General features: G+C 47.2%; 1 protein-coding gene across 1 annotated transcript; it reads right to left on the minus strand.

Moving 5' to 3' along the window:
- Positions 1 to 124: 124 nt before the first annotated feature.
- On the minus strand, positions 125 to 2,718 carry LOC142582511 (myb/SANT-like DNA-binding domain-containing protein 1). The gene is made up of 3 exons (XM_075692743.1): positions 2,471 to 2,718; positions 1,569 to 1,716; positions 125 to 820 (listed from the first exon to the last, which is right to left on the minus strand). Exons 1-3 carry the CDS (start codon positions 2,716 to 2,718, stop codon positions 494 to 496), a joined length of 723 nt encoding a protein of 240 aa, XP_075548858.1. The 3' UTR covers positions 125 to 493.
- Positions 2,719 to 14,787: the final 12,069 nt, after the last annotated feature.

The raw sequence follows: 14,787 nt of genomic DNA on the forward strand, positions 1-14,787 counted from the left end.
AGAGCAGCGTTACGTAGTGAAGTTTTGCATCAAACTGCATAACTGTGAGTGAGACCCATTGCATAATGAAGTGCGTTTGAGTGGCACAATTTGTTTCAGGAGGGATGAGAGCAAGGGGGGGGGGGTGTAGCGAGGAAGCTGAAGAGCATTTCAGTTTCTGCGTTCCAGTGAGCCTTCAGTGATTGGCAAAGTCGCTGAAAATGCTGCGTTGATGCAGACCGGGCATATTTTGCTAAGTATTAAGTCGATGTGTCAAAATTGTGAATACATTTTTTTTTAGTTCAGTCCTACTACTTTCTGGAGAAGCCCTGCATGTACACAATAGAAAACATCTATTAAGAATGCTTCTGTACTACTAAAGAATTCCAGCATCATGCACAACCTGCAGCCCTGAGGCTGTAAGCTGAGCAACAGCTGCATCAGTTTCATTCTTCACTAGGTACAAGGATGAAATGACTAATAGGTCACAACAAATGCGGGACGCGACCTCCCGTCAATCTTTATTAAAATACTGCTCCAGCAGTCCAACAAGTCTTTCTTGAGCATTTATTTGTCGCTCTCTGAGCACCCGGTCTTCTTTGGTCGCCGATTCCAATGCCTGCCGAAGCAGGCGTTGCTCGTTAAGGAGGTCCCGCTGAAATTCGCTTGTGCTTGTGAGCTTTCTCTTTCGAGAACGACGCTGGTTTTCATTTGTTATTCGACTTCTCTGTGATGGTGCCTCATCTGCTAGTTCTGATGCGGGGACAGCTTCCGATGGCTCCAGCTCCCATTCATCCTCGTTGTTTGGCGATTCGTAGCCATGCTCCATGCTACAGATCAACTGAAGGGTGAAAAGAATTGTATCTTAAGCACACATACACAACAGTGAAACTTGATTTAGTAGCATCCTACTTAGCTCATTAAGGCTGCCTTATCACATCTGATTATCAAAACCATACACTTGTCTTCTATAGGCATTTTTTACATTGTGGATCTAGTGGTCACGACACCAAAAAACTTCCTGTTGCACACTTTCTGCATCCAGTTTTACCAGAAAGCATGCGATTTGTAGCGCTATACATGAGAAGATGGGGCACTACCTCATTATATGCCTGCATGCACATTGCAATGCTTTAGAGGGCATTCTTGTCTGCATATGTAGGTACATTGCTTGATATGTGGCGTTGTTACAGCTTGAGTGCACATCAGTTCTTTACTGTAATAAAGGTACGACGAGAGCAAGGGAAATTGCTGAAGCATTTTAATTAAGCTTGATGTGTGTAAACAATTCAACAGCATCATTAAACTGCACTTGAATCATGCCTTTATATCATGTTGCTTTCCATGCTCTTCTGTCACCTCGTTGTCATTCAGTTTATGTATACAATTTTCATTCTTCTGAATAAAAAATTTCCGGGAGCACTTGTCCTGCCTCAATTGGCAATTTGTTTTGTTTGCGTTTTCAGCCATACCTATCCGAAGCTGTACTGACTTGTCCATTCTTATGCATTTAAAAGCACGTCATGCTGAGTCTGCTTCATGCACTATTATGAGCATGCATTTGTACAGGTTTATCATGACAAACTTGCCTGTTCAACTGTGGCATCTGAGTGCGCTGCACTTTCTTCTACCAGCGACTGGTCATTCGCTGGCAGCGTTCCAAGAAAGCGATGTATTTCCTTAAAATACATCCATGGCACAGGTGCAGAGCCTGTTGTGCGTTTCTTTGCCCAACTTCTGGAAAGGTCGGTGAACAGCATAAGTGCTATTGCATGAACTAGGCAAAATCCATAGGCATAGTAAGCACACTTCATGCAGGAAGAAAATTACAGTATGTGCTTTAGCGCTATACTTTCAAAATAAACAGTGGCCGTGTGCCAGTGACCTCGATTAAGCATGACATAACTAGCATTTGCGCAACTCTCAAAGTTAACATGCATGCACGCACTGCTGTTTGAATAATTTTCACTGTCGCTGAGCAGGCCAGCGAATTTTGCACCATCCAGTAGACATGGTTAGCTGTCTTGGTAACAGGGAATGAATACTTTAGGGAATTTTATGTTCCATCAAATCACACTACAGTTCACACTACACACTTAACTTAAATCACACTACACACTTAAATCACACCACTTAAATCCCACTACACACTTAACTTTACGCTCCCAGCCGTTCCCTTTTTTTTTTGAAAGACAAGCACAGCACATATGGATCTGAAACTGACGCTGCGGTAGTGCTCGTGTGAGGGAATTCAGCTGTTGCGTCTAACGTTTCAATTCGGCGGGCATATCAAGTGCATCTTCACCAAATACAAAAAGACAAAGAAATAAAACAATGCAGTCCGCGTTGAATGAACCACGGCCGATCGACGAAAACATGCGCATGAACCCAAACACACATCTCACGACATCAGTATACTAGCCTTAAATGACTGGAAATTAAGTGCCAACGCTGTTTCTGCCAATGTGCAGCACATAATATCCAGGCTTACCTGTACATTTGGGTGAGGTTGTCGATCTTGCTCTGCACCTGTTTCCTTGTCCGGATAATTTCGAGCCTGGCGAGTCCTTGCACAATGCGATCATATACTCTAGCATTCCTCCGCTCTCCTCTCAGGTGGTCTAGATGCTCTTCCCGAAGACTTATAAGAGCCCATGTCTCCCGTTCGCCCCACGTTGTTCGTGGTTGCGGCGGGGCCGTCTGTTGGGTTGCCGTTTGCGAGGAGTCGGAGGCGCTCATTCCTTGTGGCTAGGCAGCGGTTGGTGGGCGTAAACGAGGTAAAATACAGAACTACTAAACAAAAGTGACGAGGGAAGACGCGCAGAAAAAAGCCGAGGAGACTTGAAATGCCTAGCTGCCGCTCGCCAAAGAAACAAATCGCACGTGGCACCCGTGTTGCCCGTGTTTGTGTCGATCATGTCGATGTTGCTGCTGACGACAGGCCGTGCCGGCGCTGCTGTACCGGCGGCTTCATGATGGAGATTGCGGGTGTCCCGAAAGTGTTTAGTACCTTAGTATTAGTATTTCGTACTTATAAGCTTGTTCTGAAGACGTAAAAATTGAACTTCCATATTTTTGGATATCTTTTTTTTCTGCTGTCGGACGCCCTCTAGGTTCGAGAGTATTCCCTTGAGGTTTCAAAGGACGAACGCGCACTCCTTCGAGTCAAAGCTCCCTTCCAGTAGGGCTCCTTTGCTGTGCCCGTGTGACAGCGCGCATTCTCCCTTGAAGTAAAGGATCTTTGGTTCAAAGGACTTTGAAAGTGCCCGTGTGACTGGGGTATTACCTTCAACATGTGGTCAGCGAACGCTCCTTCGCCTCGCAGGCACCACGCGACGATGCTCTTGCCAGCGCGAACAATGTCGAATTGTCGATGAATACCAGCACACGAACGCACAACTTTCAACAAATTTTTCCACGCACCATAATTCGAAGCCACAGTACCAGGTATTTCACGAGCGAACGCGGACAGGCGAGAACAAAGGCAGCTAGGCTGGGTGCTGTAGTACACGGAAGACACTGGCTTATCACAGGAAACATAAGGCGAACTAACAGCGTTACACGAGTCCAGAAGTTCCCTGATGGTTAATGCACACGATACGGATCACATTTTGTTTATGCACTTCTAAAATACGATTTAATTACCGTCTAACTACAGCGAGCAGTCTCACCGCTCACACCAACACAACGTGGCCCAGCTCAATACATCCAGTAATTTTACCGGGCATAAACGTCACACAGCGGCAGCGCCGCACTGCGGTTAACAAGTGAATTTAGCCTCCGAGATCCACATTTACTTCTAGGGCGTGCAGTTTGCAAAAGCACGGCCTTCGAGATTAAATTTTGTTACTGAGGGAAAGTCGTAGCTGGAAGGAAGGCTGCTATTTAAACACAACTGATTGCGTTAAAGGTGCCTTGGTGCGCTGCCTTGTCTTTTTAAGCATATAAAGAGATTTTAAACGAACTATGCGCGAACTTTTGCCAGCGGACACGAGCCAATCAGCGCGCAACATGTGCAGCTCCGTCTGCATGGGATGGCGGACCGTTTACGGGCAGCCGCGATAGCTGCGAGACCCACCGATCAGAAATTAACATCCTGCCGGTAACATCCTGCCGTAAACACAAAGGACACATCCTACAGGAAAGATAAAGTTCATTTCATTGAGTTCTAAGAAAGGATGAGTAAACATGCCGTAAACACAAAGTATGTTTCCTCAAGTTCACATAAAGGACAAGGAAACAAAGGTCACACAGGGCACAAGAAGGAAACATACAGGAAACATAAAGGTCATGACCATTTTCATAGGGGTGCTTCAAGTCAGTGACTCAACACTGACAAGGGAACGGGCATACCTATAAAAGTCACTTTCTTGCAAGGTCACGTGAATGTAACTGCAAGTTTTATGTGCCGTGGTGGAAACAAATAGTGTGATGCTGATATTGCAATGTCGTCACATGCTTTGCTACCTGAAGCATGTACTACAAGGTTTGTGATTTACATGTACTTATCATCCTCATCATCAGCCTAGTTACGCCCACTGCAGGGCAAAGGCCTCTCCCCTACTTCTCCGAATACCCCGGTCATGTACTAATTGTGGCCATGTTGTCCCTGCAAACGTCTTAATGTCATCCGCCCACCTAACTTTCTGCCGCCCCCTGCTACGCTTCCCTTCCCTTGGAATCCAGTCCGTAACCCTTAATGACCATCGGTTATCTTCCCTCCTCATTACATGTCCTGCCCATGCCCATTTCTTTTTCTTGATTTCAACTAAGATGTCGTTTACCCGCGTTTGTTGCCTCACCCAATCTGCTCTTTTCTTATCCCTTAACGTTACACCCATCATTCTTCTTTCCATAGCTCGTTGCGTCGTCCTCAATTTCAGCAGAACCCTTTTCGTAAGCCTCCAGGTTTCTGCCCCATATGTGAGTACTGGTAACACACAGCTGTAATACACTTTCCTTTTGAGGGATAATGGCAACCTGCTGTTCATGATTTGAGAATGCCTGCCAAACGCACCCCAGCCCATTCTTATTCTTCTGGTTATTTCAGTCTCATGATCCGGATCCGTGGTCACTACCTGCCCTAAGTAGATGTATTCCCTTACCACTTCCAGTGGCTCGCTACCTATCGTAAACTGCTGTTCTCTTCCGAGACTGTTAAACATTACTTTAGTTTTCTGCAGATTAATTTTCAGACCCACCCTTCTGCTTTGCCTCTCCAGGTCAGTGAGCATGCATTGCAATTGATCCCCTGAGTTACTAAGCAAGGCAATATCACCAGCGAATCGCAAGTTGCTAAGGTATTCTCCATCAACATTTATCCCCAATTCTTCCCACTCCAGGTCTCTGAACACCTCCTGTAAACATGCTGTGAATAGCATTGGAGAGATCGTATCTTCCTGTCTGACACCTTTATTTATTGGGATTTTGTTGCTTTCTTTGTAAAGGACTACGGTGGCTGTGGAGCCGCTATAGATATCTTCCAGTATCTTTACATATGGCTCATCTACACCCTGATTCCGTAATGCCTCCATGACTGCTGAGGTTTCGACTGAATCAAACGCTTTCTCGTAATCAATGAAAGCTATATATAAGGGTTGGTTATATTCTGCACATTTCACTATCACTTGATTGATAGTGTGAATATGGTCTATTGTTGAGTAGCCTTTACGGAATCCTGCCTGGTCCTTTGGTTGACAGAAGTCTAAGGTGTTCCTGATTCTATTTGCGATTACCTTAGTAAATACTTTGTAGGCAACGGACAGTAAGCTGATCGGTCTATAATTTTTCAAGTCTTTGGCGTCCCCTTTCTTATGGATTAGGATTATGTTAGCGTTCTTCCAAGATTCCGGTACGCTCGAGGTCATGAGGCATTGCGTATACAGGGTGGCCAGTTTCTCTAGAACAATCTGTCCACCATCCTTCAACAAATCTGTTGTTACCTGATCCTCCCCAGCTGCCTTCGCCCTTTGCATATCTCCCAAGGCTTTCTTCACTTCTTCCAGCGTTACCTGTGGGATTTCGAATTCCTCTAGACTATTTTCTCTTCCATTATCGTCGTGGGTGCCACTGGTACTGTATAAATCTCTATAGAACTCCTCAGCCACTTGAACTATCTCATCCTTATTAGTAATGATATTGCCGGCTTTGTCTCTTAACGCACACATCTGATTCTTGCCTATTCCTAGTTTCTTCTTCACTGTTTTTAGGCTTCCTCCGTTCCTGAGAGCCTGTTCAATTCTATCCATATTATACTTCCTGATGGCCGCTGTATTACGCTTGTTCATTAACTTAGAAAGTTCTACCAGTTCTATTCTAGCTGTAGGGTTAGAGGCTTTCATACATGGGCGTTTCTTGATCAGATCTTTTGTCTCCTGCAATATCTTACTGGTTTCCTGTCTAACGGCGTTACCACCGACTTCTATTGCGCACTCCTTACTGATGCCCATGAGATTGTCGTTCATTGGTTCAACACTAAGGTCCTCTTCCTGAGTTAAAGCCGAATACCTGTTCAGTAGCTTGATCCGGAATTCCTCTAGTTTCCCTCTTACCGCTAACTCATTGATTGGCTTCTTGTGTACCAGTTTCTTCCGCTCCCTCCTCAAGTCTAGGCTAATTCGAGTTCTTACCATCCTATGGTCACTGCAGCGTACCTTGACGAGCACGTCTACATCTTGTATGATGCCAGGGTTCGCGCAGAGTATGAAGTCGATTTCATTTCTAGTCTCACTATTCGGGCTCCTCCACGTCCACTTTCGGCTAACCCGCTTGCGGAAAAAGGTATTCATTATCCGCATATTATTCTGTTCTGCAAACTCTACTAATAACTCTCCTCTGCTATTCCTAGAGCCTATGCCATATTCCCCCACTGACTTGTCTCCAGCCTGCTTCTTGCCTACCCTGGCATTGAAGTCGCCCATCAGTATAGTGTATTTTGTTTTGATTTTACCCATCGCCGATTCCACGTCTTCATAAAAGCTTTCGACTTCCTGGTCATCATGACTGCATGTAGGGGCATAGACTTGTACCACCATCAATTTGTACCTCTTATTAAGTTTCACAAGACCTGCCACCCTCTCGTTAATGCTATAGAATTCCTGTATGTTACCAGCTATTTCCTTATTAATCAGGAATCAGACTCCTAGTTCTCGTCTCTCCGCTAAGCCCCGGTAGCACAGTACGTGCCCGCTTTTTAGCACTGTATATGCTTCTTTTGTCCTCCTAACCTCACTGAGCCCTATTATATCCCATTCACTACCCTGTAATTTCTCCAATAACACTGCTAGACTCGCCTCACTAGATAACGTTCTAACGTTAAACGAATCTAACGTTAATCTGAATCTGAACTTATCATAGAGTGTGATAAAGTTGACCTATCTATTTTTTGCCCTTTTACGTTAATTTACGTCTACCCATTTGGACATGATGTGACCAGTGTAATGTTGTCACTACACTCAGCGTTAGATTTTGTTTGTGTTTGAATCCGCATTCATTACGCTTTACTTGCTTGCCTCGCCTGCGTATTCATGCTTGCACAGAAGTTTTGATACACCTAGCACAAGAGATGGCTAGCAAGCATATTGCCTCGCTCCTACCAATATACACTGAGCGTCTGAATGCAGAGGATGCCGCGGTTGCGTTCACTCTGGTGTGTTTTATGAACATTTTGCGCACCTCTTGCTGATGGTGACCATGAGCACAGAGTGCCAATCATATGGACTGCTTCCATCAAGTCTGTCATGACTATGATGGGTCAAGGGATGTTTCCATATCATATTTCATGTGATATTTAAAGAAAAGGCTGCACTTTCACGTTGCTGCCGTGTTTCATGTTGCACTAGGAGAGAAGTACTTTGCGTCAATTTCCCCTTACTGTAACCACCAGCTATGGCAAAACACACATGTTTGGACATGAGTAGAAAGTAACAACTGCTGCATCTACAGAAAGCGGCATATCACAGGATGCACAGAACACATACAAGCTGTTGTAGCGTCGTATTGCTAATGTTACATGAGGAAATAAGCACTTTGTGATGTGGCTATTGCACAAAACAATGTTAGCTTGGGAGCAGCTGCAAATACAGTTCTTCACACATGAAGGGGCATGAAGCATTGCCTTACGACTGCTTCACCAGTACTACTGTTAATAAGTGGCAGCCTTGGAGCCTCTTGTATAGTGACGAGGGTACAATTGTTTCTGAGTCTGTGGCCGTGGCATTGTATTTAAAGCATTCTTTGTATAAGTGTACTTCGATTGTGTTTAAATTATCATAATCTGTCGGATGTGTGGATTTGGAACATTGACCATCCGTATGGAGGTAAACTTGATGTGTGTACAAATTTTTTAATGTATTTTCCACTGTACAAACACAGCCCTGTGATAGCCTAAGGGCACTGCAATTTGTATAAATAAATTATGTATTATGAAAACTCACCATTCCTGTGTCCTTCAGAAAAGGTTGACAACGGCGCTGCGCTGCCGCCTTCCTCTGAGGAACACGTCGTGCGGTGCCAGGCCCTGGATGTGTCCTGGCTCCTCTGGCTCCTCAGCTGGTGGCACTTCCCCACCATAATCGTCCAATGTCCAGTCGCCCACGTCCAAGGCAATGTTATCGAGAGCAACGCATGCACAAATGATTCGCGCTGCTCTATCGGGGCTGTATAGCAGTGTCCGAAAGCGCTGCAAGCAGCGTAACTTGCTTTTCAACACCCCGATACATCTCTCCACAACATTCCGCATGGATGCGTGCTCCCGGTTGTAGTGGCCTTCAGAGGTGGTGGCGGCATGGCTGCCAGGTACTGGAACAAGCAGCCATGGCTCGAGGGGATATCCTGAGTCTCCTATTACAGAAAAGTGACAGCTGAGTGCTGTGCCCTAGTTAGGGGTACGCATTACGAATAATAACCAAGCATATACTCGCCAGGCTGCAGTTGCGCGGCTAGGCGTGCACGCAGTGGATTGTGCTGCCACACCCAAGGGTCGTGGCACTAACCAGGTAACCGGGGGTCCACAACAAGAATGCGAATTCCGCGTTGCACACCTGCAATGGGGAGCAATACAAAATAGCGCTGCAGATATGCTCGAAATCCGTTTTGCCATTCATATGCAGAAAAGAATACATGTACGCTGGTACAAGTAGGAGACTGTTTCAGCCATAGGCGTGCACATGGTCTTCCATTTGGGGGGGGGGGGCAATGCGCCTCCCCTTGTGCGTACGCCTATGGTTGGCACTAATTGATAGCTAAATGAAAACTTGACGCCCGATATTGCGCAAGAACACCCATACAAGCCAAAACCAGCCCATGCAATGGATGTAAGTACTTCCGTGTTCAAAATGCTTCCATCGTATCTTCCCTGCAGTGTATCCATTTCTGCTAGGACTGCTGCCCATTTAAAAGGCAATTTTGGAACGGCAGACGGATTATGCACACAAACACATGGCACTCATCATTACTCCTGACATGTCAGACTTTAACGAGCTCGTTAACAGTTCCCCGCATGTCCTCTTTTAATCGTTACATTACTAGTTATGCCAGCTTGGGCATTAAACTGAACAATTACTACTATGGGCAAGTAAAAATGGCGACCACAGTTTGAAGTAAAACATTCCAACGGTACTTACGACCATGACGTTTAGGGCGCAATAACCCTTTCTCGACATGAAGCTCGCCGTGTCGGCCGGGCTGAGTCCCTCTGGCTTCATGATGGCTATCAACGTGCCGTCAACGCACGCTGGCACGCCTGGAATGGCGCCGCGTCCCGCAAACGCCGCCTTTGCCTCATCCTTGGTAGACGGTGCTAATGGAAAGTCCGCCAACTTTCTCTGGGGAGACACGGAAATGATGGCCTCCGTCACCTCGTGAATGGTGCTGCTCACGGCCACCTGTGCCATGCCTATGTGCTCCTCGCGACCAACGCTTCTCTGGAAGCTTCCGGTGCCGAAAAATCGCAGCGCGCACAACACCTTCCTTTCTGTAGAAAGGCCACTGGCTCGCTGGCATCCAATGATAGGGTCAAGCTCGTCGCACAAGCTACGCACTCTTCGTTTGGACAGACGAAAATACTGCCGGAACTCTTCTTCCGTCAAGTCTTCAAATGCATCATCTACCTCGGGTCGTCGTCTCTGCGCGACTGCAGCAGCCGCACAGGCGACACGAAAAGGCACGGCAGAGAAAACAAACGCCATGTTCTCCAACTGTTGGGAGCGCGGAATCGGATTGAACCGGAAACGAAAGATGCTAACTGTTCCAAGCGCTTACGTTCTAATCCAATCCAAGCCGTCTGGTAGCCGTTCTAATCCGTTCTATCGATTCGGACGGACTGCGTCCGTTCCGTGGCATTCGTCCGTTAGCAGACGACACGGAATGATTGACAGCAGCAAGACGTCACGGCTCCCGTGACAATTGACGTCATGGCGTTCGTCGTGGTTCAAATTGACCAATCGTGTGCGGCTCGATGGAACGGACCGCCTCCGTTCTATTTTGGAACGCGTACAAGATCGCACCCTAGGTGTCATATCGATGCACGAAAATTCAGACCGCGCAATAATAAACGTCACTGCCCCCACCCTACACGAACATTTACTGTGTAAAGCTGCGTTAGAGGTCTCTTAGTGCTATGACACACTCCTACACCTCGTATGATACTGACGACAAGGTAAATTTATACGCGTGAATTCAATGTCGTACGTGAATACTTGTTGCTAATCTGTCTGTAATGAGCCAGGCTTCTTAACGTCCTTACATCGCTCTTCTCTAGCATGATAGGCTCGGAACCACCAAGCTTGTGGAGTTACTGCTCCTCATTGAACCACCTCTGTCCCAAGCTGATGCCGGTCACGAAGATCTACGCCGACCTGTGGTGGTCGACAGCACCCTTCACCGCGAGGAGCCTGGTCTACAAGTTAGGCTGCTTGCAGGATTCGGGGTCGTCTGCTGACGGCGTCTGTCACGTCGTCGCACAGCTGTCAACATGGAACGAAGCCCTCGTCTTCATCAACATGGAACTGCGCGAGGGTCCTGCCGGTCAGCTTTCTCTACTGTGCCTCCATGGCATTTATGGCTCTTCTAGCGTGGAAGCGCGCGAGCGCCATGCGACCATCTTGTTTCCCTGGCTCCTCACCGTCCACCGGTGTGTCACGAGCGTTGAACTAGACGACAACGTGATCCCCAATTTCTCTGTTTACTTCCCACTATACTGCGACACCCTTTAATGCAGTGTTAGCGTAAGGGACCTCAAAGTCTCTACGTGGGGCTGCAGTCGCGACGCACTAGGTCTCTCGTCAATTCCGTCACCTGCATGCGATACCTCGAAGTGTTCCGCTGCGAAGCACTCGACCTCTCCTCTCAGGACTTCAGACAGTACCTCGAATCAAATGTCACTTTGAAAGACCTTTCGGTGGCGTACGCTTTTCATCGTACCGATAATCCCTCAGTACTTCTGAATGCACTGCACATGAATTGTTGCGTAGTACAGCTTTCAATTCAAAGTGACTCTCGATGCAGATAGCCGGGACTGGTTTGGCGAGTATATGGGACGAACTGCGACACTTCGCTACATTAAGATAACAAATATTTCGCCTGGCTTTCCGCGCTCCTTGGTGCCAGTATTTCAGGCCATATCAAACAACGAAAGCGTCCTGCGGATTGACCTCGTTTGGTCTAATCTAGGCATTGATGATGCATGGTCCTTTGCCGATTTAATTATTGTGAACCAGAATTTGAAGATAGTAAATTTCATCGAATGCCTTTGGAGCCTTTCAATGCATCCACCCCAATATGCCTCCACCTGGACGTACACCCCGCTTGAAGTTGGCCACACAGATCGTCCAGCAAGGCGCACGGCGCCACTCGTCTGTGCTTTCGGACCAGAATAATCTTTGAAGGAAATCACTCTCGACCTAAGATGCTTCAACGCTTACGATCAGAAGGCCATCCTCTACGCAGTCTCTGCGAATACTACTCTCAAGAAATTGAACGTAGAAAGGTTGGACTTCGCTAGCGCGAGTACTCTGTACGAGGCAATCAGAGAGACGGGCACCACAGACAGGGTGCACTTTAGCGTCGTCAAGGTCAGAGAGGGAGAGAGCTCGCTCGCGTAAAGACGTCCTGCGCAGAGGACACTAAAATATCGCTCAATATAGACACCCGTGGCACGAGGGCGAGACGAGAATGCTTGACAGTTCTGACGCTGTGCACACACCTGACCGTGCTCAACCTGAACATAGATAAGAGAGTGGGCAACGCAGACGCGCACCTTCTCTCCATGTACCTTGGACAAAGCCAGCTTCTACGAGAATTTCAGATGTCATTCTACGCTAGGCCTCGTACTTTGTGAGACATCCTACGAGGACTCTCTAGGAACACTGCCTTGGAAAAGTTAGGCGTCACAAATTGCGTCCTTGACAAACAGAGTGCGGCATTACTTGCGAGTATCGTTGGGAATAGCGAAACTATCTGGCGCTTTGAGTACGAAGCTTACTGCGTTGCTTCGTGCCGCCTTCTGCTTATTTACCTTGCCAAGTGCCTCCCATCTAACACTTCTCTGGTGTCACTGGAGATCAGCCAATACCACGCAGTAAGAAGGCACTCTACCACTGTGAAGGACTTCGTCAGACGCAACGCAGCTCTTGTTGACTGCGCCGCGCACTTCGTCCACGGCACGAAAAACAAACACTTCGCCGAGGCCTTCGAACGTGTCGCCAATTGCCGTGTACTAGTGACCAGAGTTCAAGAACTGGCCGCCGAGCCATGCGCTGATCGAGTGAGAGAAATGATACGAGATAACAGACGTTGGCTGCTTGAAATGAGATCTTTCATGAAGATGACAGGTGTCGTCAAGAATGACTTGTCCTGGGACGAGAGCGTCGAACCACGAGAACGCTTGGAGATCTTGCCACCGGAGTGCCGGTTTCACGTTAGACAGTTCGTCAAGGTTCGCGACGTCCTACAATGCACGCCCTCTACCAGCACGTGGCGCAAAAGGACGTTCCCGCCAGCCACTTCGGTTATACGTCGGTCCAAGCGGCCTCTGCTGCAAAGTTGAGGGTGCCTGTAGCGAAATCTGCAAGTTTTTCAGGACATTCAGTGTTGACATTCAGTGCACATTCAGCACATATATTGTGTTCACGATTGCCTTGAGACGCTTTTTAAATAGGAATATTTTATCGTGCTTTGTTTTTATGAAATGTAAGGATTTTAATGTTTACGAACTGACAAAGGCCAATAAAATGAGCAATACTTCTATAAGGCGAGAGCATTTCTTTGGGTCCCCTACCTAACCTTCTTAATTGGCTTCGATACGATGACAGCTCAAATAATTCGGCAGACACATTTATGACTCTGGGAACTCAGGAATCTGGGGACTGAGGGGTGTTACTTAAGCAGCTTGCAGCTGCTCTGTTGGTCTCTCTCCTGATAACGACGACAACATGTAAACATTGTATAAAGAATTTTTCGCCGAGAAAGCTCTCCTCGTCTGACTCTGCGTGAAGTGGGGTCCAGACCTCCTGCCGGCCACACGTACCTCGACACACACAATGGATCTCCCATCACTGAAGCGGTGTACTGTGCGTCAAGCACAGCAGCCAAGCAGCACAGCAGCCAAGCATTCTCCCGTGACCTCTCAAATAAATAAGCAGTTCATTTGGTGGCATATTCCTTTTAATGGAAGCCCAATTCTGAAAAAGCAACGTCCTGTGCAGATCGTGCTCACTATAAGTATTAGCATGGAAACGTGCTGAAATGCTGGAAAATCTGAATTCAAATACAGTTATTAACCCTGAATAACCAAGTGGGGCGCAAAATGCTCATTTGGGCAGCCACTGTCCAACTTCACACGAAAAAGCAGTAGTCAACGTGAAATTAACAGCCACTCTTAGCAGCCTGCACGCCAAAGTACATTGTGCCTTGCGTTCAGTTGTGCTGCCCCTACTGTTTTTTCCAGCCCGTTGATATGAATAATGCAATGTCAGAAGGCCCAAAATACTCCATTGGGCAGCCATCTACGAGCATGACGGGCCCTGTGATGAAATAACAGTCGTCGGGGCATGCTTGAAAGGCATCTTTAGCCTCTCCACTTCAAAGCACAGCCATGTCGCAGCCACTATTGGTGAAATGGCAGCAATCAACGCGAAAATGACAGCCACTGTTGTCAGCTTGCATCACGGAGCAAGAAACATTTAGGAGAGGAAACTCCGCTGTTTGCGGCGACCAGAAAAGGTCACAAGCCCGCGGAGCCGTTATCGTGCTGGCGGCGCCTGGCGGCCTGGAAAGAAAGTACCGCCGTTGAGAGCGCGCCGGAGCAGCCTGCCCGGGCGCTGCATGTTTTTTTTTTTTTTTTCGCTGCGGCTTCTACGACGCGCCGCATGGGGCCGGCACTGTATACGGCCCCGTCAGCGCATACAAAAATTGTGACTTTATTTGGTCGGCCGCGCTCGCTCGCGCTGACGGGAGTTTCACCTCCTAAATGTCTTACTCCGTGGCTTGCATGCAAACACACATTCATGTGGTGGCATTGTTTATTTTGGTTACCTGGTCCAGGCAGGTAATGCGAATAAGAGAAGAATTATCAAACATCATTAGCTTAGTTAGGCCCAAAATGCTCATTCGGGAAGCTATTAATAGCAGTAGTCGGGGGCACGCTTGAATGGCACCATTAGCAGTCTGCACGTCAAAGCGCAGTCATGCCGCAGCCATTGATGTATTTGTTTATCTGACCGACCAAGTAACATCAATATAAGCACAATTATTGACCCTGAATAGCTCTGCTAGCATTGTTTGTACTAAAAAATGCTGATTGAAGTTGAA

Source organism: Dermacentor variabilis, chromosome 1 (assembly GCF_050947875.1).
Source record: "Dermacentor variabilis isolate Ectoservices chromosome 1, ASM5094787v1, whole genome shotgun sequence".
Taxonomy (NCBI): Eukaryota; Metazoa; Arthropoda; class Arachnida; order Ixodida; family Ixodidae; genus Dermacentor; species Dermacentor variabilis.

Coding starts and splice junctions, on each gene's coding strand:
- LOC142582511 (XM_075692743.1), bottom strand. CDS start 2,718: ATGAGCGCCTCCGACTCCTCGCAAACGGCAACCCAACAGACGGCCCCG. Junction 1,717..2,470: donor AACCTCACCCAAATGTACAG/GTAAGCCTGGAT, acceptor CGACCTTTCCAG/AAGTTGGGCAAAGAAACGCA. Junction 821..1,568: donor CAGATGCCACAGTTGAACAG/GCAAGTTTGTCA, acceptor TTCACCCTTCAG/TTGATCTGTAGCATGGAGCA.